Source organism: Camponotus floridanus, unplaced genomic scaffold, assembly GCF_003227725.1.
Source record: "Camponotus floridanus strain SB8 unplaced genomic scaffold, Cflo_v7.5 scaffold48, whole genome shotgun sequence".
Lineage (NCBI taxonomy): Eukaryota > Metazoa > Arthropoda > Insecta > Hymenoptera > Formicidae > Camponotus > Camponotus floridanus.
This window is the reverse complement of record NW_020229636.1, coordinates 1,197,791-1,220,373: the sequence shown is the minus strand read 5'-3', so window position 1 is coordinate 1,220,373 and position 22,583 is coordinate 1,197,791. Positions and strand designations below refer to the sequence as shown.

At 36.4% G+C, this 22,583-nt stretch overlaps 1 protein-coding gene across 2 annotated transcripts in view; it reads right to left on the bottom strand.

The window, feature by feature from the left end:
• The window catches only part of LOC105258730 (headcase protein), a 146,264-nt gene that overhangs the window by 2,633 nt on the left and 121,048 nt on the right, over positions 1 to 22,583 (bottom strand). For both annotated transcript variants that reach the window (XM_025412135.1, XM_025412136.1), the window contains exons 3-4: positions 736 to 924; positions 37 to 222 (exon numbers count right to left, since the gene is read on the bottom strand). In XM_025412135.1, the coding sequence (XP_025267920.1) occupies positions 37 to 222; positions 736 to 924 (375 nt within the window). The remainder of the gene's footprint in view (positions 1 to 36; positions 223 to 735; positions 925 to 22,583) is intronic.

Below are 22,583 nucleotides of genomic sequence, written 5' to 3'. Positions count from 1 at the left end.
TTGATCGGATCGACCGGTCACGAATTCGGGACTTACCTTGAGTCGCTCGCTGCAACAGGGCATGGCAGCGAAGATATCGTAACTGTACATGGTACCGAGGACCAGGCTCGAGCCATCCCACGGTTGGGTACAGAAACGACAACGTACAGGCTGCCCGCCGCTGCCCTCCAGACAACTCATGCACACGGCTGACAAAAATTGTGTGCGACCTTCGACCTTCACCTGGAACGAAACACCAAAGAACCGGACGTGCCATCGTAATCTTACAACACCATATGCAGCATGTTGCGGTTAGATCGCGGACCAGAAGCACGACAAAAAATAAATCGACGACGATAACGACTTTAGTCATTTTTCTCGCAAAATTTTGCCAACTAAATTTATAATCGATCAATTAATTGCTAATAAATAATTAGAAAAAATATATTTCTTCTCGATATGGATAGATGCATCTGCTATTGATCTGCTGATAAGAGAAAAATAATTTTTGAGAGAGATATTCAACAAAACAGATTCAATTAACATTTTGTTAATTAAAACACTACTAATTTTTCGAGCACTTAAAAATAGAACGAAATATTAAATTTCTTTTTAATAGGAAGCTAAAAATTTAAATCCCTCAATAAATGATTTATTAACATTTTTATATAATTTCTTTTGAACATTTATCTTTTCAACGAAAAATTCCACATTTATAGAAAATTTGTGAAAATCGGAAGTGAAACACACACATACCTCAGCACAAGCGGGCGAATGTTGTCTGGGTGACAAGAAGAACGTTCCGTCCACCAACGGATACCTATCAAAGACCAGCATAGCAGCGCGACAAAGAACGCATGTGACTCTTGACCACTGCAATGCAGCCAATGTTGATAAGATGAAGCATCTGGTGTCGTCGTTGCCATGATTGCCCTCATCTTCCATCTAAAACCAAATTATTAAGAAATATATTACATATAATTACATATTTTTCTTGTTATAATATATCAATGATTATGATTATGCACATAAAAATCGTAAAAATATTTATCTTTCTCGACATTTTTCGATGAAAATAAAAAATATCAGATTTTTCTTCGAGGCTTTTAATTATAAATTTAAACTCGAAGATTAAAATATCGCGAGCAAGAAATTCCGGGGTAGCTTGGGCGGAAACGATAACCGATAACATCATATTTCTTCGCCCGTTTCCAGTCTGCAGGGGTGCGAGAGTGACGATAATTTGAATGCAGACTTTCCCACCTGGTGGCTCGTACGCGCGCGCAAAGTAATAACATCGGCGAAATCAACGAAGCTCGCCGCTTTCTGGTCGTTAAAGAGTTCCGCGAAACGTTCGCCGTAACCCCTGGGAGGAGAAAAAGACGCGGGTCCTGATACTGCGGTTGTAAAAAGACCGACGGTGAAGGCGGCGGTGAGGGTGGAAAATCCGAAGAATGCAGCGGCATGGATCTCGATAGCGAATAAACTGCGAAGGCGGTAGCTCCAAAGCGCCATAAAGATTTTCGCAACGAGCAGCAAGGGTGAGCAGCTGGAAAAAAGACGCAGCGGTGAAACGCGTTTTACCTGAATCAAGGCACTAAAGGGCCAAAGCATAGAACGTAGCGGTGAAGACTGAATGGAAGTTTCGGAGAACGCGCGTTGAAGGTTCTCATAAGAAGCCACGGAAAAAGGGCAACAAGGGGGCAAAACGAGGTACTTCCGAAAGATGCTTCAACGAATCTTAACGCAGTCTCGGGAAAGTCCGCTAAAACTAAAAGCAAAAGCAAAAGTTGAGCTAGTGGAGAGTATATATAGTGAAAGAGCCGAGAAGAGAAACGAAAATGGTGACGAGAAAAAAAGCACAAAGTCTATAGTCAGAATAAATGCTGCAAAAAGAAGATTGAAGAAAGAAGCTAAAAGCGTTAAAAATACGATGGTGATAAAATAGAAATGTGCGTGTTTGTGCGATGGAAAACAACACGTCAGCAAACGTTTAATTTTCAGTAAATAAACAGTAATTTCACTTTGCGAAAAAGAAAATAATGAAAGCAAGTGAATAACAAAAATTTGAATCTGCATATCCATAATTATAATATATTAATGAGGCTAGTTTTTCTACAATTAACGAAGAAGATGTAGTCATCTTATAATTGAATATAACAGCGACAAAATCATACATCAAATAATCGCGCTTTCAATTTATTTTTTAATCTAAATGTCAAAATTTCGAAAGATTGAGAAAACTTTTTCATATCTTATTTCAAAGGCCAAGGCCAAGTATCTTGGCTTTGGCTTTATTCTCGTCGATACGTGACGTCCTGTTCATCTGTAAAATTCCCCGAAGATGAAAGTATATTTCCAGATTGTGAAGAGGTCTTCGAGTACTTAGAGTGACCGCTCGAGGGGCACAATCGTGTACGGTGGAGAGAATAAAAAAAAAAAGAACGTACGAAGGACGAAATAAACGAAAGGAAAGAGACAAGGAAAAGAGAGAAGGAAAAAAATATCGAGCCTCGTAGTCCGACCAACGTGTTCGAGGATTCGAGAAGAGAGCGCGAGTCCTTGACGCATCCTCGGATGCTCGAGAGAACTGTATGGACCACGTACATCCATTTATCCGTCCATCTCATCGGGAAGATTCACAGCTAGTGTCGAAAAAATAAATTGAATTGGTACGTCGCGAGTTATTCGTATGTGAGTTTGTCGAGAAACATTCCAAGTTTTTACGACTTCGATTAAAGGAGCCAGTGTGTTGTGCAATGTTGATACGATACAATACACTTCCTGGGATTTTATGACCCTATCGAGCCTGGGCGCGAAATACGTTGGATGAAATATACAGGAGTTACCTTCGAGATGATGAAGAAATTTATTCGAATGTGATTGTACCCCATCCAGACCTAGCTCAATAAAATATTTTATCAATTATGCAAAACATAAGATTATATTTATTCTACAATTATAATGATTAATTATTGACATTTGCATAATTGCAGATTTATGCCGTAATTACACATATATATTTATTATTTTAAACAAATCCAAAACACGATTAACTCGTAATTTAATTTTAATACGAGTCATTAACACGCTTTCTTCATTTACAATTTTAAAACATTTTCAGCAATCGAAATTTGAAAAGATTAAGTTAGTTGTAAAAGATTCGGCAGATGTAGAAAAATTTGCAATGATCGCGACAATATTGGCGAAAGGTTAGCGAACTCGGATAATTCCAACGAGCCTGTCTAAAAATCGAAGAAAAGAAAAGGCACCGGGGAATGACAGGGGTGGATCGTAAATCGTGGTATACCGTAAAGGGACTTACACCGGCGGCGTCGCGGATTATCGAAATTCAATAATGCGGGACGATACAAATAAATGGAAAAAAAATCGATCTTGTCGCTGCCGTACGCTCGACGGTGCAAAATAATAAAGAACTGATGTTAGTGAGAGGCCGCAAGATCGCATCTTCCCTTTTATTACTTGGCCCAACTTTCCATCGATTGCGATATAATAAGATCCTTGAAAGAGGATTACTCGATGAAAGCAAACTTGAGAGAGAAACTTGAGATTGCACATCTTATGTAATCTGACATTTGGCAATTCTTGAATTAAAATTTTCTCTTCCTTCCAAACTAATCGAAAATAAACGTGAATATCGGTCTACTTGCGCGGGCAATGACGGCTTATTAATTAAAGCAAAAGTACGTTAGAAAGTTATAACCATAAATTCTGCCGAAGGATATTTCATACCCTCGACACGAGATCTTATAGACCGAATTAAAAGTCTGAAATGATTTCTATCGAAGTGAAGGATCGTGAATTCAACTTTACCGCACAAAGATAAAAGAAGGAAGAGGAGAAGGAGACGTATTCGGTGCTAAAACCGCTTGACTTCATTTTATGTACATTGTGCCGAGGAGACGATCTTCTTGGAGGCGGAGGGAGTAGAAAAAAAAAAGCAAGGAGGGAGATGGCATAAGGGATGCAGAAAAAAGGTACCACTGGGGATTTTTTAGGGTTCCTAAGGACGCCCTTATTTAGAGCCTTTAACATCAGCGCGGACTCGGCCATAGGACGCGAGACGATAAAAGGTATATAGGCGAGCGTAAAATTCGTTACGATCGAACTTCGCCTACTTCCGTTACCATCCTAAAGAAGGAAAAAAGTAATTACTTACGAGAGACAAAAGAGAAAGAAAGGAAATGTGAGAGGCACTCTGATTCTACAATTTCTATTTTACCTTATGACAATAAACTTTACTCTAGTGGAAAAAGCTCTCAATATTTGTACTGCTCTTCAAAAAAATCTAGTATAATATTGGCATTACATTAAACAAGAATTATTTATAAAATTAAAATTCGTGATCAAAAATTAATTTCTTCTTTAAGTAAAAATATTTATTATGTTATAATTGTTATAACAGTTACATATTAATTTATCGTAATTTATTTTGTAATTATATTGAATTATAACTAATAATTCAAATTTATATAATTAACATTGTCGAAAATTTAGTTTTTATTAATTCAATATTTATTTCTTCGCAACAAGAACACTTTTGGTCGCTTTAATTTATCCGATCTATTTAAGAAAAAGCCGAAGTATTTTGAAAGCTTCTTGCTCTTTAAAAACATTATCCTGCTAAAACAGACTATTAACCCGGAATCCAGCAACGTTCTAAAAACGTTCGGGAAGTGAGTACGCTCGTTGCATTCGCATTTAACGCGAATACGAGCTAGCAAAACGAGTCTTCTTACTTTCTTTGAAAGCATCGAACCGACTTGAAATAGTTAGATGGTCTACAAAACCTATTTACAAACAGTATGATAAAGTAAGAAAGAGAAATGGTTTTATTTACCTAATCTTTACAGAAATTCTGAATTATCTAATTATTTCAGTGATAAAATTTCCCAATTCATTATATTATAATTATTAATCACAATTAAATAATATTTTTAAATATTCATTATTCTTTACTTAAAATAATATAAGCTTCATATTTTATTAATTAAATAAAAATTGTAAAAAAATTATTAAAATTAATAAATTAAATTTCCTAATAAATTATTATGTATCATGTATACATAAATTTTTTATATGTAATAAATTGTATTATAAATAAAATATTAAATAAAATATAGTTGCATTTTTATAATCTATACTGTTGAATAATATAAAAGAAAAGATCCTAAATATATTCAATATAATCCACGTATTAGCTTGTAAAAATGTATAAGTAAATGTAAAAATAATGTAATATTGTAGTAATTCTGCCATGCAAAATTAGTAACGCCATAAATTTCAGTTCCGAATGATGAGAGCTGATCCGGAGGCTCAGAAAAGTTAAATGGAAAATAGAAAGTCGGGGATCTCTCTCGCAGAAACAAAGGGATTACTTAGTAGGACTGTCTATGTATTACAGCCGGAACAAAGGCTTCGCGAAAGATTCTCCGCGCATTCTCTTCGACATGGAAGGGTGCGGCGGCCCGGAGCGATAACAACTTTTCGCTCAAAGTTCTTCGCTTCCCCAACGAGGGGTACCAACTCCGTGTCTTTCTCCATGCAAGTGACCCACTGTTGGTACCGGAAAGATGGGCCGAACAAAGAGATCCAAGTCGTGCTGCTCCTTCTAGCGTAAAAATAATCAATGGCGTGTCTCCGAGACTTCATTTCCAGAAGTCTTGTGACGATAATAGCCTTTTTTTTAATGGGCCTCCCTCTCGATCCGATTATTTCTTCCTCGTGTAATCGAAAATTTTCAAGTCTTCCAATCTACATTTCTTTATTTTTGACTTCTAGTTGCAACATTCAATCGTAGCTACAAAATTCGATCACGCAACTGGATTAACGAAAAGCCAGAAATTTAGTGATTCGATAACGAACGATTATTTCCAATAATCCTCGTACTGTCCGATATGGCGTCTAAGCGGATGCTATTAAAGTAAGACCGATAATACGACTTTTCTCCTCAAAGTTTCCTCGTCTCGAGAAAGCATCCTCTCCTTTTCTTTTCCCTGCACCCTCTAGGGAATCGTAGCGGCATCTCTGTCGATGCAAGTGACCCACTGGCATTCAGGAGAGATTCGAACAAAGAGACCCTCCCTCTCCCGACTCGTGCTTCTTCTCGCGTGAAAATAATCGATGACGCTACCCGGACACTCCGCTGTTCTCCTTACTTTTCCTTTCTCCGGCTGACTTCGCTTTCCCCTTTGAAGTAAAGGGAGGTCGCCATCACACGGGAAAAACAGAAGGGGGACCAGACAGATATCGGGGCCGAACAACGCTCGACGGAACTTCCTGAGTGAAATTGCGGTCCCTAATATTATTGACAATTGATACGACACACGCCTCGTGGCGCTCCTAGAATTTTATCGGGACCCTCCTTGCGAGAGAAATTGCCTTTCTTCTCGGATAGTCTCATTCTGTCATGATGGTATTTCAGGGAAATATTGTGGATATCACGCAATACAATTCATTGCAAAGGAAATGTATGTGTTAAGTGTGCATTATCTAAAACATTATATATAAACAATTTTAAAACATTAACATACAGCTATAATTTATAGATTATATCAGATAAATTTCCTGTAACAGAATTTTCTTAGATTTCTTGTATTAATAAAAAAATTAAAATAGAAAGCCTCGTTAACAATAGAAGGCTTCTTAAACAATAGATGTTCTTTGAATTGGAAAGGGAAAATAATAATAATTAAATATATAATTGTAATTAAGCATATAGTTGTAATTTCTCTCTAGTTTTACTTTTTCATGTGAATTTTAATGGCAAAGTAATGCAAGAAAAAAATGTGTAAAAATGCAACCTTACAATATTTTTCTCGAACATATTCTATTTTATTTTGTTCTAATTAAATTGCTTATTTTATGCTGCATGATAGATCGATTATGTAATTGCTGTTATAAAGAAAAAAGAAAAATGATTGCGATAAATTGGACAACATTCTAAACGCGCCGTTTTATAACAACTGCAAGGAATAATATTAAATAATTCGTTTAAAAAATAACAATGCAGATGTAGAGAAAACGCAATGCTTTTTTTAGCATTCCCGTCTTGTTGCCACCCGCGTATGTTATCAGATTTGTGATGCAGCCACGTCACGTATTCTCCCCCGATGCATTAATTATTTATCATTCGGGGTGAATTTACTAGTTGGCGGTAGTATAATGTCGGTATATATAGTCTGCGATACGTCGCGTGTTCGCTTTAGCAATGAAAAAATTACGGCTTTAATCGAAATCTGGCAAACAGGCATTTTTCGATTTTCGACAACCGCAGCTGCGGACAAAGCATTGGTGACCAAATATCTGTATGAAAAAAACTCGGAAAATAATACGAATCATGGCACACGAAAGGAGCTTTTCAAAAAATTCACGTATTAAAACGGCAAAAATTGCATCAAGCTAGTGAAATGTTTTGCAAAAATGATCGTAAAAAATAAAAACTAAAAGCTTCATTTTTCTTTGATAAAGTAGTCCGATTAGGTTTTGATAGCCCTATCGACGAGACACCTTCTATTGTAATACTGTCGTCGATAAGTTCAGAAGGGAGACAGTGGAGCTTTCGGTTGCCCTTTTGTTCGGAGTCGACAAAGAATAGGACGCGACACACACGCGCGTATTCGTATCCATGCGTGTGTAAAGGTTTTCATGCATATCGCGAGGGAATCAATAAGCGCGTGCGAGTCGCTGTATACCTTATCGAAAAAAAGCCCTTCGCGATTCGCAGAAGATAACTGCCGATGGGCGAGCTCCCCTTGCGGATTATAGGCGGAATTAAAATGGGAGACGTAGGCCAGATGAAAAGTCCTTTTTCCACATGCGTTGACTCCCGGCTTCGTTTATTCGCGAGCTGACGGAACTCAGATCCAAAATTTGACAGGAGAATCAAATCCGTACACATTGCGAACAGACGCATTGTCACATTCGCATTCCCTACCTACAGTTTTGATAATCATCTAGAAGTATTAAAGAGGCACAGTGAAGTTTCGAATTAGAGCTATTTTAATGCCATCGGTATCATCTGAGCTGCTGTAAAATTATTTTTATCGTACTCACACATGTATCAATATTTAAATTTCTGAGAAATAAAATTTATACAAATGCAAGTCTACAGAAATTTTACAAATTATTTCATAACATTGAATTATTCAAGATAATTAAATCTGAGAATTAATTAATTTAAAAAATTAATATTCTTTGCAATAAAAGCTTATAAAATTTATATTAATAATTTAGAAAAGCAATTGCTTTTGTCTGTTAAACTCTTTTAAGTATTCCAGCTTTGAGGGCTTCAAGCTACATAATTAAAATGTGAAACACTCCAATGAGTCTTCTTGCTCGAATAAGTAAGTTAGTAGAAAAACGTTTGTTAACGAAACAAACATTAACGAGATGAAGGCTAATGAAAATTTTGAGATAAAATGAAGATGCTGCTGTATTATTTCGAATTTAATATCTAGAGGATCGCTTGGTTGGTGATTCACTGATCTGTGAAAGCAAGGGAGGACGATCCCAAGTTTCGTTTGGAAACAAAAACGGGATGATGTTCAAAGCGCTTCTGCCTCACCGCAAGTCTGGGCTTTAATTATAGAATCGAAAAATTAATCTGGATATGAAAGACACTTTCTCTCTCTCTCTCTCTCTCTCTTTCTCTCTCTCCCCTTCTGTTTCGCAAGGCACGCAAAATGAAAAACCACGAGAAATGCTGGCTCAAGAACACTTGCAATTTCGCTTGTTTCGCGACTGTAATAAAAGAAGAAAATAAAAGAAGAAAAAAAAAGAAGAAAAATAAAAGAAGATTCCTGTCTCGGTCGCAGAACACGATTTTACCTTTATCTGCATATTTTATCGATCGGCAATAATGACGATGACTCCAAGTTATGGCTAATAAATTAGTATAAAAGCGCGTGCAGACACGTCAAGGGCGTGCGTTATAAATTCTGCCGTTTTATCCGATTACACGATTACACATCGTGACCGATATACACTTCGCTCGCGCGAAGGGCAAGAAATTAAGACTAGCTTCTCTCGCGCCAAAGGCGACTTCTTTCTTGCCGGGGATGCACTAAAACAACGATCAACGTAAATTCATACGACAGATTCTCGCCCAAGGCGAACCACCCTAACCGTGACTATCCATAAAAATCTCTGTCCCTTCCACTAAAGGAGATTGCAACGACGTTCAGCGGTACCAGACACGACTATATATCACGTCCCGTCCCACTATACCTCGTTCCGCTTCACTATATGTCCGACACGCACGCACGCACTCACGCACACACGCGCACAGATCGTCTCAAAACGAATCGACGACGTCTACAGCGCGTACATCCAAATTACTGCAGTTACGTCAAACGATTTGTATCCTTCAACTTGAGAGAGAAACGTCATTTTCGAATATCATTCTGGATATAATTCCAATCGAGAGAGGAGAATATTAAATTCACATATAATTCGATAAATTTTAGATCTTTAAGGATGTTTTGTACCTATTTTCAAAATATTGAGAATTTAATGAAAATTATATAGAATGTCTTTACATATGTTTAGAATCTTCAGTACAATTTTTCAATCGATTCACTAAAGCGTTCACAAGTTATAAGGATTTTATAATTTGCATTAACATGTGTTCTTATGGGAAATGTATAACCATGTCGATTCAAATGACAAAAACACATGGAAATAATATTCAGAATTTGTTTAAAATTTGCAAAAGTTTAGATACAGAGGAAATATTTGGTCAAATAATATTATACAAGTACTAACTGGTTAAAAAGATATTAAATATAATTCAATGAAATTAGCCATGTATCTGTCACAAGGCGAAATTCTCTGCCAAAAGTTAATCATTTCGATTAACAAAATTCCGAATATTTCAGTAAAAACGCAATAAATATTAAAAAATAATCTCTTCACTGTAGCTAAGATCAAATTGTAATATTTCACACAATTTCTTACTCAAAATACACCAAAAGTGGATATATTCGTTAATATTGATTTTCTACTTTTTGCTGGAATTGCACATACAAAACATCCTTAAACATTTTTATCCACTTTCAAAAATAATGTTTTATGGCATATAAATTTTAAGCTCTATTTGTTATAACTTTTTATTATGTTACCTCTGATACACTTGGTTCAAAAACTACTTATAAAACTAATTATAAATAAAAACTATTTATAAATAAAAACATTTATAAATATGATTGCATGTCCAACAATAAGCGTCTCGACTAATAAATTAAATTCGTTATTCATGAAAGAGGATCTCTTTTGGTACATCCTGTAGAACCGCGTCAGGATCTGACGCAGAGGAGGGAGAGAGACGGACGACTCTTCCAGTCCGTATAAATCAGCCATGCGTCGCCGAAGAGGTTAAGAGGCTGGGTTCTTGCCATGTACACTGTACATGTCTGGTCCAACAGTGCTAAAGGTCGAATCCACGGGACTAAGATAAGAGACGCACGGGGTTGTTTCATCCCCGCCGCACGTTTTCAAGGAAGAAGACGGCGGGAGGAAGCAAGAGGAAATAGACGCCCCTTCTGAAATTTATCGCATTGCGTCGTTGGCGCAGTTATGCGAAGTTTCCTCGCGGCAGGAGGCGCTTGTCATCGACCGTCTCCATCGTCGGGTACTTTGTTTCACCGTCCCGCAATCCTTTGTTCTTTCATAAGAAGCCTCATCATCATTCCATTGGATACGACAACAGCAACGTTCCTCCTCTTTCGTTCATTAAAGCCGAAGATATCAGTTTTTCGATTTCAAAATATTTTTATGTAACGTAATAATTTGATCGCAATGTGTTTATAGTAAAATAAGAAAGAGAAAAAAGAGAGATCGAATGTTATCAAGCCACTGATTATCAGGGAATAATATTATCTATACGATATTAATTGGATGTAACTTTGCTCCAGGAACCATTAAATGTGATTCTGTGTGCGTTTCAGAATTAAATAAAGTTTACTACTGTTGCAATTTCCATTCAGATTCTATTAAATGACTTACTATACTTAGCTATACAGAATTGTTCTTGCGTTAACAAGATTGCAAGCAAACGTAACAGAATCGTGTTTATGATTGTCTGCTGGATATAAATACCGAAGCCGGTTCATATACTTTTAATTTAATTGTTTAATTAATATTCTGATGTGAAATACGAAGCGTAGAACAAAACTATAAATTTAATGCCTAGTAAAGAAACGTACAGATATTAAATAATGCAATAAATAATGGAATAAATTCGAGAAAAATTGTAAAATAATATAGTACTAGTTTATGAAAGAAAAAAATATAATTAAAGAATTTTAAAAAATAAAAAAAAAATAAAATATATTAAATTCCATTCCAGATGATTTTATGGTTTATTTTATTTTGAAGAAAATCCAATCCATTGCCTTGATACTACGAGACGACGCGTGTTCGTCCAAAAACTACCGAGAGGAAGACGAGTATCATCCTCGAGGTCCTCCAAACTCCTCTTCGTAAGCCTAATGTGCCCAACCGACTTGGAGGAGAAAATGGAAGGCACAACTTGAGTGTCTCTCAGAATGAAGCCAGACAGGGCCGCGTTCAAAGTGAGCACCTGAATGCATTGAAACACAGAACGCCTCGTCTGTCAAAATCACTCAAATAGTTGAGACTACCTCTATACATTAGATGTAAAAAGAAAATGTGTATGTATAACATATATATTTTCATATTTAATATTATTTAATTATATATAAATGCTTTTTACATTTTGTTTTATTTTTCCTATTTTATTTTAGATTCGTAAAACTTTCCGAGGCCGACTCCGCGAACACTCTTGCCGGCCCTGAAGCAAGAACGTCGTCCTCCTGGGCACGAGCGAGGGCTTTCGAGGAAATTGTGGTCCGGGCCTCGCGTAGTAAGCACAGACTGCGAAGCAATCGTCCTAATTGCTGGCCGACTACTCGAATGCGAAGTTAATCATTCCAGACGGACGCGTTGCTTCGTGGTGATTCGTCGAGTTGCCACTATAGAACGAACCGATTTAGGTAATACGTCTTGATTACTTCTGCTTCTCGTAAAACTACCATGATATAAGAAAAGATAACTCGAGAACAAAACTTTGTAATATTCTCCTTGGATCGATAAAATTAATTTTTCACGCGTATCAAATTTATATCACACGTTCAGTAAAATTCAGTAGAAAGTATCAGTAGAAAGAATTTAATTTACTTTAATTTACTTTAATCTTAGCAATATGAGTCTAGTGTCGATATTGTTACATCGTTATTTATTATATAAAGAAATAATCATATAAAAACATTCATTTAATAAATATACATATGAGTGGATTGCGAACGTTTCGACCTTATTTTTTGGTTCATTTTCAGCGCAAATATAAACGCAATAAATAATAATAATACAGTAATTATTACATAATTGGAGTTAGGTGTACAGGACTAAAATAGAGCTGCAACGTATATTTAGTCATGTACACCTAACTCCAATTATGTAACAATTACTGTATTATTATTATTTATTCCGCTTATATTTGCGCTGAAGATGACCAAAAAATAGGGTAGAAACGTTCGCAATCCACTCATATGTATATTTATTAAATGAATGTTTTTATATAATTGTTTCTTTATATAATAAATAACGGTGTAACAATATCGACACTAGACTCACATTGCCATTTGTACCAATTTATATATTTAATTTTATATTCGGGAGTCTAACATTTATAATAATTTTTAATAATCTTAGCATTTGTATTAATATATTTTGCACATTCTCGATTTTCCGCAAAAAGATCGCGCTGAAATAACGTGAAATGCTTAAAAGCAAAATGTGTATAATAATTAATCTCTTAGAGGACTTTCCCTCTGGAAGATCAAGTATTTCATCGTGTGACGAGAATAAAGAACGCTTTCGCGAGATCAAACGATCCGGGCTGCTCGTTGACAAGTCAAAGCACGCGCAAATATGCGAGACATCTTCTCCGTCGCGCCGTAATTTTGTGCACTTGACATTAGATACTAATTGCGAGGACACTTAGCGCGCCACGCGCCGTGCGAAATTGGAAGGAAAATTATAAATAACGACACGCGGCCTCGCGTGCATCCCGATAATGTAAAGGAGGCGTGGAAACGCGATTCCGACCCTCTCGCCGGGACCCCACGAGACTGCCTAATTACTCGTTTAAGATAAGATTTTCATCAAACCTTTAGCGAACGGTGTGATTAACGGCGCCCTTAAAGAGCCGAACGACACGGGGACGAAATCACTTCCACGATTTAGGGGTGGCACGCTTAATTCGCTCGCTACGCCATCCGAATACCGTCGCCGAAACAAGTGTCGATAAAATCCGCGACGAAGGAAAATCCCATAACCATTGTAAATCGTATGAAAAATGCATGACAAATTTTTCTCCGCGATAAAATTACGGGCACGTCTCGATATGATTGCACATATAAATAATGAATATTGATAAATGGAAACAAGAAATCCCTCTCCCGCGAGAGGAGTAAAATGATCAACAATGTTCCAACTCGACCCCTCTTCGTCCGCGCGCCACTAAATTCAGATCTCATAGCGTATCATTTATAATTTAGAATGAACAAATTGCTGCGTTGCGCCACCTTTCCGATGTAAACGCGTTACTGCCCACGGCATGTTTATTTCCGGTGGGATTCGCGCGCGCGCGCGAGCAGCCTCGCGGAACCCTCGTCTGTCAAAAATTCTTATCGCGTGAATAAGTAAGAACGACACACCGGGTAGGGCAATCCTCCGGGCAACTTCGTGCTTCTATTAACGCGCGTGAAGAGTTATGTCGCCCTCTTTCGCACTTTCGTCGCCAAAATAACGCGAGGGAATGCGTTCGCTATTTCGTGCCTGATTTCGCGAGAATGTAACTGTTGGATAAAAATTACATTACAGCCATTTAAGGATGTTTTGTATGTACAATCCCAGCAAAAAGTAGCTGAAAATCAATATTGACGAATATATCCATTTTTGTATATTTTAAGTAAAAAATTGTATGGAATATGTATTTTTTAATATTTGAGTTTTTACTGAAATATTCGGAATTTTGTAAATCGAAATGATTAACTTTTGACAGAGAATTTCGCCTTGTGACAGATACATGGCTAACTTCATTGAATTATATTTAATATCTCTTTAACCAGTTAGTATTTGTATAATATTATTTGACCAAATATTTCCTCTATATCTAAACTAAACTTTTGCAAATTTTAAACAAATTCTGAATATTATTTCCATGTGTTTTTGTCATTTGAATTGACGTGGTTACGTTTCCCATAAGAACACATGTTAATTCGGTGCAAATTAAAATCCTTATAACTTGTGAACGCTCTAGTGAATCGATTTAAAAATTATACTGAAGAGTCTAAACATATGTAAGGACATTCTGACAATTTTCATTAAATTCTCAATATTTTGAAAATAGGTACAAAACATCCTTAAGCCGTCACGCGATAAAATTAAACCTTTGTCGAATTAACTCGAAATGTGATACGATGTTCCTTGGTTTTGCAATTTATTTTTCTCAATATGAGTACTTTATAAATTAAATTTTAAGAATGTCTAGTTAGATTTTTTCTAAAATCTTATATTATATATACGAGAAAAAAATTTGAATCAAAATAATCTACAACTTATAACTTCTTTCTTTTTTTTTTCTTCTAATTTTCATAACGTAAATAAGTCTTTGCTCTGACTTAAATATTTTTCTCGTTAATACTTGTTGCAAATAAGTATAAAAATAATTTTAACGCTACAAGCTCGACACAATGGCGAGGTTTTGAGAGATGAAGGGAACTGGGACGGGGGAGAACACGAAAGCAAGTTCTCTTTGTCCGATTCGATGAAAGAAGTCGAAGAGAGAACCATTTTGTCGTCCACTTGAAACGAAATTCTCCGGGAGGGTCGCGCCCCTTCGGAAACGAAACGAGCGAATGTGGGCTAACGAGATTCACGTTCAGGTGCCCAAACACAGTTGGCAATTTCCTCGAGTGATCGGTTCCTGATTACGGGGCGTGTTCTATCCCCAAAGTAACGCGTCGAACCTGTCCTCCCCACGAGCTGCATCGCGGGGGTCGGCTGGTCCCGACAGCCTTGTTCAACGAATCCGCGTCAGAGTTCGGGTGCACTCTTCATCCGAGAATCGTGCCTTTCCGCGATAGTGATTTTATCGTAACGCTTTCATCACCGATCACTCTAAACGTTACTTATCGCAATTTCGATTTCCCGCACACACGATAACATTCATCTCGTTCGATCAAAGTTTTATCGCGCTCAATTGATGAAAAATCTCCGCTGAGATCAAAAGAAAATATTCCAGCTTTGCGGGACGGCGAGCAAATCAAAATAAAAAAAACAGTTCCAATTTAAATTAAAAGGCAAAATTTCAAAGATTGTAATATATTTGCATTTTTTATAAATCAATTCTTTATAATATTCGTCGTTAAATCACATGTAATTTTTAATTGTTATTCGTGAATAATCTATTCTCTCTCGTGAAAGAATTATTTTATAAAATTTATGCAGGCACTGTAAAAATAAATAAATAAAATTCCTCAATGATTCTAGAATCATTCGAAAGCGCAAACATATGATCAATGACACTGACGTTATTTCGGAGTCACATCTTGTCGCATCAGCTTTCACCGAGCGTCGTTCAAACGAAACGGACATGATTACCGGCAAACGACAGGCAGGTTCAACGCACTGTCTAGCTCTAGCCTAGCCTATCCCGCGATTAAAATTCCGCACGATTATTCGAGACTTCCTCCAATGAATATCGCACCCGCAAGGTCATTGCACATTCTCCTCAAGGCGACCAAAGAATTCCTTTAGCTATCCCAGCCGCGTGTATTTCCATGGGAATGGGAAAGAGCAACGTCTGATAAAACTTTTTTCTTCGTTTATGTCGAATAAAAGTAACACAGAGTTATATAAGATATCATCGCTACATCTATGGCATATATCTAAGACATTTTTTTCTTTGCTCATATTTTTCTATAAAACTTACATAAGTAAAAATGGAATAAAATAATCTTAGCAGAGTTAATTTTACTAAAAACTTTTAACATTGGAATAGGTGATCGATAGAACGATCTATTTTATAAGCAATAAAAACAACATGGACAATATTATTTATATCCATAAAAATTCCAATAAATTAGAAGATTAATTAAAATTATTTTTTAATGTAAAACCATTATATAATTATAATTTAAAGTTTTCTTATATCCAAGGGCAATTGTATTACTGCACTTCAAAGAAAGATAGAATATAAAAAATATAGCTTACAAAAAAAAAATTTGAAAAGCATCGATATAAATAACCAATCCGGATGTGCATTTTATTGGAACGTCTAGAATATATGCGATATGCGAATATGCGATCGAAAAAAATATATGACGACAAAAAATCAAACGCGTTCATTGAAGCAACGTTGCGATAATTTCTTGCGCATGACGGGTACGTTAATCCGCAGTAATTAGCAGCACTTGTTTTTTTTTTACTGACCGCAAAATGGATACTCTCGACACATCGTTCCCATGCATCATGATATATCGTGTCCTTGTCCTACTCGCGTAAAGGATATCTTCCGATCGCGGAAAATATGGAATATATGGCGCGAAAAAGAATTATGGTTTTCCAGAGTTTTGGCGAGTGTATTTCTAAAAACAAAAATCCTTTTTACTCGACAAGAAAAGATGCAAAATTTAATGCACCACGATAGCTAACAATATAATATTTAACGCAGGTATTTTACCCGGTAAACTATATCGATGTTCATATAATTATCTCTCTCTTTCTCTCTCTTCAATACTGTTAAGATAAATCTACGAAGCACATATAATATACAGACACGCGATAATTACATTTCTAATAATCAGGTAGCGTCTGAGTTACGCAAATTTAACTTCGAACCGGTTCGCGTCCTTCGGGGTCTGTCTCAAAGTAATTTGCAAAACGAATAAATGACGAACGACAGGCTGCCTTGCAGCGGTGACACTTATAATCATTATTTATCTCTTATGATTAATGATCCAGATAAATCGAAATAAAAGTAGAATAATGAAAGGATCTTCGATATTCATTTCACGTTACTTTGAAAAAATTAGTTACAATGTAAACAGCTTTGAAAATTCAAAACATATTCAAAGCGTCTGTCTAATTAAAGCCCACAGCGTGACACCGCTTGTCCTCGTTTCAAGTTCTTGATATACGAGCGCCCGAGAGGGACCGAGGTTTTGCCCGTATGTAACGCACATCAATATGTTCTGGCTATAAATTATGAAATTCAGATAAACCTACGTTCGACATCGTGAATTATCGCGAAAACGATAAGTTACAAAGTCGCGTGCATCCATTCGCGGATGCAAGTAGTAATTCGCGATAATGTTAAATGAAACTCTTGCGATACGCGGATGACGTATTGCAGGTGAGGCGAGGAAGGCTGCTAGCGATAAACCGTTAAATTACCGGATTCTACGCCGCCACCTACGATTATGCTATTTAGTTATAACCCGACATGAAGGAAAGTGTAAATCGCGACACGATATAAACCGTAGGTTATACAACGCGCGATTTGCGTGCACGATCGTAAATCGTGGCACGGATATAACTGTATTTTACAGGGTCTCGCAGCGGTTAAGTAACACCGACAAAGTCGGAGTCATACGGTGTGTGCATCTACCAAATATTTAGCAAATGCAAATCCACTGCACTTTCACGGATTTAGCATGTTATTACGCGCATCTGTTGCATTGTCACGCGTTACACATCCCTCACACGATGTGATCATTTTATGTGATACAATGTGTGCCTTAGCTTATTAGCCGAGAAATATTTGACGAATAAACCAAGTTGTCTGGAAGCGACTTAATTTCCTAAAGTGATGTAGCTTTACAGTCACACATGTTATATTTGCCGTCTTCGTTGCATAATATTGTCAGAAGGAGGACAATCGCTAATAATGGGTTTTCCAGGAATTGCAATTAAAAATAATAAAATATATTTTACAAATAGCTCAGAATGAAAAAAGATTTTACCATTTTTGGCATCTAACGATGACACTATTGTTTCTGTCTATCAATCATTAAAAATATTAATAATATTTCCCATTTAGAGTTCCAGTTTTTAAATTTTATTTCTTATTTAAAAATTGTGACAATATTTCAAGATATTAATAAAGAAATTTATTTTTATAACGAAGTAATATTTAAATTGACACAAGAAAAATATCAAAAACTATTAGTAAAATTTTATATTAGATTAATATCGATATAAAACGTGTAACTCATAGGTATTAAAATAATAAAATAAAAATTATAATTAAATATAAATAAGAAAATTCTATGAATGATTTTATAGAAAATAAAAAAGATATATATACATATATGTGACAAACCATGAAGCTACACAGAGAAAAATGTATACTGTATTCAGATAAATATTATTTATTTTAAGTATATCATAAGTTTGTATATCCGCAAATATATCACAAGTTTACCACAAGCATTAAATTTAATTGAATATATTCTGAATTTTAGTAAGTGCAGTATTTTAGTCAAGAATATTAAATTTAAGCAAAAATTTGGTTTGCTTACTACAAGAATTGACGTAAAGTAAGTTTGAATTTTCTTTGATACAACTTTACAATATTCTTGAAGAGAAAATAAATTCTTCTTTTCGAATACATGATAATGAGATTTTCTAACACTTGTGAGTATATTTTAAGATTATTATAATATGTTACTTAAAAAAACAAAAATAAACTGAGTAATCGCTTTTCTTGGCAGTAGAATGATATTTTTCTCTGTATAGGAGATTCTGGACGACAGCGAGCAATAGTATCAATTATCAAATCTAGATAGCTCATAGATCTGCCAATTATCGCGACAACGAGCAGGCCAACTGTTACGTAATCGTCGCTCGTATCCATCCGCTTCGTTACAGATATAGCAGCAATATACATGTATATATGTACATATGTGTGTGTGTGTGTGTGCATATACATATATATATATATATATATATATATACACATACATACATACATACATACATACATACATACATACATACATACATACATACATACATACATACATACATACATACATACATACATACATACATACATACATACATACATACATACATACATACATACATACATACATACATACATACATACATACATACATATATACATACATACATATATATAGACGCGAGGCTAACGCACTCTAATCTAGTCTCTATAGATAGAGGCTTCTCAATGCCATTCAGTGCACGTATGCAGCGCTCGCGCCCGCGTGCAATGCACCGCCGTGAACCGCGGACCTTCGACGACGCGCGAGAGAGAGTCCGGCTTGCGTTATGTATGCAATTACTTACTCGGAGTCCGTGAGACGAGAACGGTGCGACGAGTGACGGCGAGCTACCGAGAGAACTTTAATCGAGTGAAAACGTCGCGGCGGGTCTCTCCAGCTGCTCTTAACGAGTATTGTAAATCACGATTTGGCCGATTGATTCTCGTGTCGATCGCGATGTCCTTATGTAGAATAAAAGTGTCTTTTTTACCTTATGACGTCCTTATCGCTCCACTTCTCCCTTTGCGTGCTCGATCTAAATTATATGCATCTTAGATTTTTCATATCGATATCAAATACATGCTTGTGTTTTTAAAAATTCTTTTATTGAATTATTTATTTATTCATAAGAAAATATGTCATTATGTCCAACACAAAAAACAGGAAAAATAAAACTGTCAAGTGAGAAGAAATTATCGCGAGCTAATAATAAATTATAACGCATGCATAGCGGAGTGTTTCATCAAGAGCGAAAAGCCTTGAGTACGTCTTTATCGCATGCATCAGCTGATGCATAAAACCGTACGCGTGTGAATGGAAGTATACCGATTAATATTGCGAGTTAATTAGAGGTTGTTCGCTCGCTATAAATATCGTGTACGCTATAAAAATTGCGAATATATAAACAATAATCTTAGAAAATACCAAGGTGTTTCATCGACGGACGCGCAGAAATACGCGTCGTAAATCATGCAATTACCACCGGCCAACCTTCTAACTTGACCTTAAATAATTCTAATTCCCTCCCAAGGAAGACATAAAATACCGAGCAGTTCTCTTCCTGGCCAAACCAGAATAGGGCTGATTCGTGCTATCGAGCACTCGTTCGATTCCCCGGAGTCTTTTTCATTATTTCCAATCGAAGGGCAGCCCGGTACTTCACCGGGAATCCAATCGCGCGAGATTGTTCCCAGAGTAATGCGAACCTTAATGATCATGCTCTAACGAGCCAGGCAACGTCGAGAGACATCATCAACGAGATTCCTGATTACCAATCGATATGCAAAATGAGCATGATGCCAATAGGTCGGATATCATTGGTTATCGTATATTATATTGTGATATTTATATGCATTTATTTTTATATCCCGGTAAAAAATCAATTAAATTGAAAATTTCCAAGTTACTAAAATATTGCGTTGTTTATATTTTTATTCCTTAAATTTCTTAATATTTTTAATTGACGCTAATATATACATTTATCTCGTTAGAAAATTTCTTACGCTATTGAGAAAAATCATTCTCGAGAACAAATTTTGCGCTATTCATAATTGGATCGTCGAATTTTTTGCCGAGTAAACGCAATCTATGCCAAATCGTGCAAAAGCCGACCCCGTACTTCGCACTCGCGCACGAGGTGAGAAAGGGGAAGGCAGCAAGGTGGGAAAGAACACGAGCGCAGATGTCGTCTGCGGATTATCATTAAAATACATCTTGCTCGTGTCGACAAGACCTAGCTCGCCTCCCTTCGGCTTATTTATCCGCGTTTATGTCCGCCGTTGCGACGGATAAGTAGGAATTAAATATTCATTCGTCGGGATACGCCCCAGTCGTCGAAGGAGAGCGAGCGAGAAAGGAAAAGGACAACAACGAAAAAAAGGAGACGCCACGAAAAAAATAGAGAAAGAAAGGAAGAGCGATGAAGAGAGGAGAAATATGGACCGATTTGTCAACTCAATTTAAGCGAAAAATATTCCGCCAAGAGTACTCTGCGTCTTAAAGACTAGAACTAGACGAGAAAACCCTCTACTTTCTCTCTTCCTGTTTTTTTTTCCACGCCCAAGCCAGGAGTTCCCCCCTTCCGTCATGTTCATGACGTTACACGTCACGGTGACGTCGCCGTGTATTATTCACAGCTGATCTACAGAGACCGCAACTGCGAGAAGTTGAACGCCCCCCGTCCATAAAAGTGTCTCGAAGTTCGAATGGAAAAAGATAGCGCCGTCAAAGGCTATATAAAAATTGGAAATCTGCCGATCGCGTCGCGAAATTGGTTCTGCAAATATAAATATTATATTTGCTTGTATTTTTTCTCAATAAAAAAAAGGATATTGCAAGATTTTATTTTTTGACGTTGATCACCGAAAGCTTGTTACTTGATTTATTTCGAAATTTTGCAAATGTAACAATCACTGCTTTAATTTGAATTATTAATATTCATTTCATTCATTAAATAAAAAATAAAAGGATAAAAAATACATTTCACACACAAACTGTTATAAATTATTTAATGAAAATTGGTTATTTAAAATTCAGATTTAGCAGATCATAATTTTGAAACGCTAAATTTACAAACACTCGAATGTAAATGATCTTATATCATCCACTAAGTGGATATAAGTACTTCGAGTCTTCTAGACGACAATTCTCTTTCGTCGTATTATTATGTAGCGTCTATTTTCTTCCTCCAACAGGAATGAGGAAAATGGCGATAAATCTGGACGATAAAAAAAAATATCATGCACAGCTCGCAGAGAGAACACGACGCAAATTCTCGTGAGCCGATTCCGCGGAATTGGAAGAAATAATGCCTGAAAAGACACGATGACGAGAAAGAAAGGCTGCATTCTCGCTTCGCTATGTCCTGACAGCCGGCGTGCTTGCATTATTGCAGACATAAAAGCCAATGTCGTACTTTCGGCGCGAAACCCCTTCTCGTCCGACCCGACCGTCCATCCTTATCCTCCGCATTTCTCGCCATTTGCTACACCTACATGAAGACGTAGTAAAATCCGCCTCTTTGTCTGCCACTTTCCTTGAAAAAGGGCATGAGAAGTAAGATTCCAACCTTGCCATGATGTACAAATTTGTATGCCGTGAGGCACCAACGCTTCGTCTGCGTTTCTTTCTCTCTCTATCTTTCTCTCGCAGAAAGCTATAGAAAACCAGAACTAAGGACCGAACCGTAAGGTTCGCATTTATTCTCAACTTTTGCGCAATGTTCCTTGACTACTGCCGCGCGTCCCATCTCGGTTATTTCTGAATCTACATCTTGTAAATCGTGTTACATTGTCACGACTTTGCTTATATATCGCAATAGATGTGCTGACGAGAGTGAAACGAGAGAAAATGACGTACAAAATGTAAAATTGCAAAGATACTTGATTTTCGCAAAATCTCGCTTCTGACACCTGATATCTTTGAAAATGGGATTCAATATTAACATAACTTGAAAGCAAAAGAAAGAAAATGTATTCAAGAATGGCG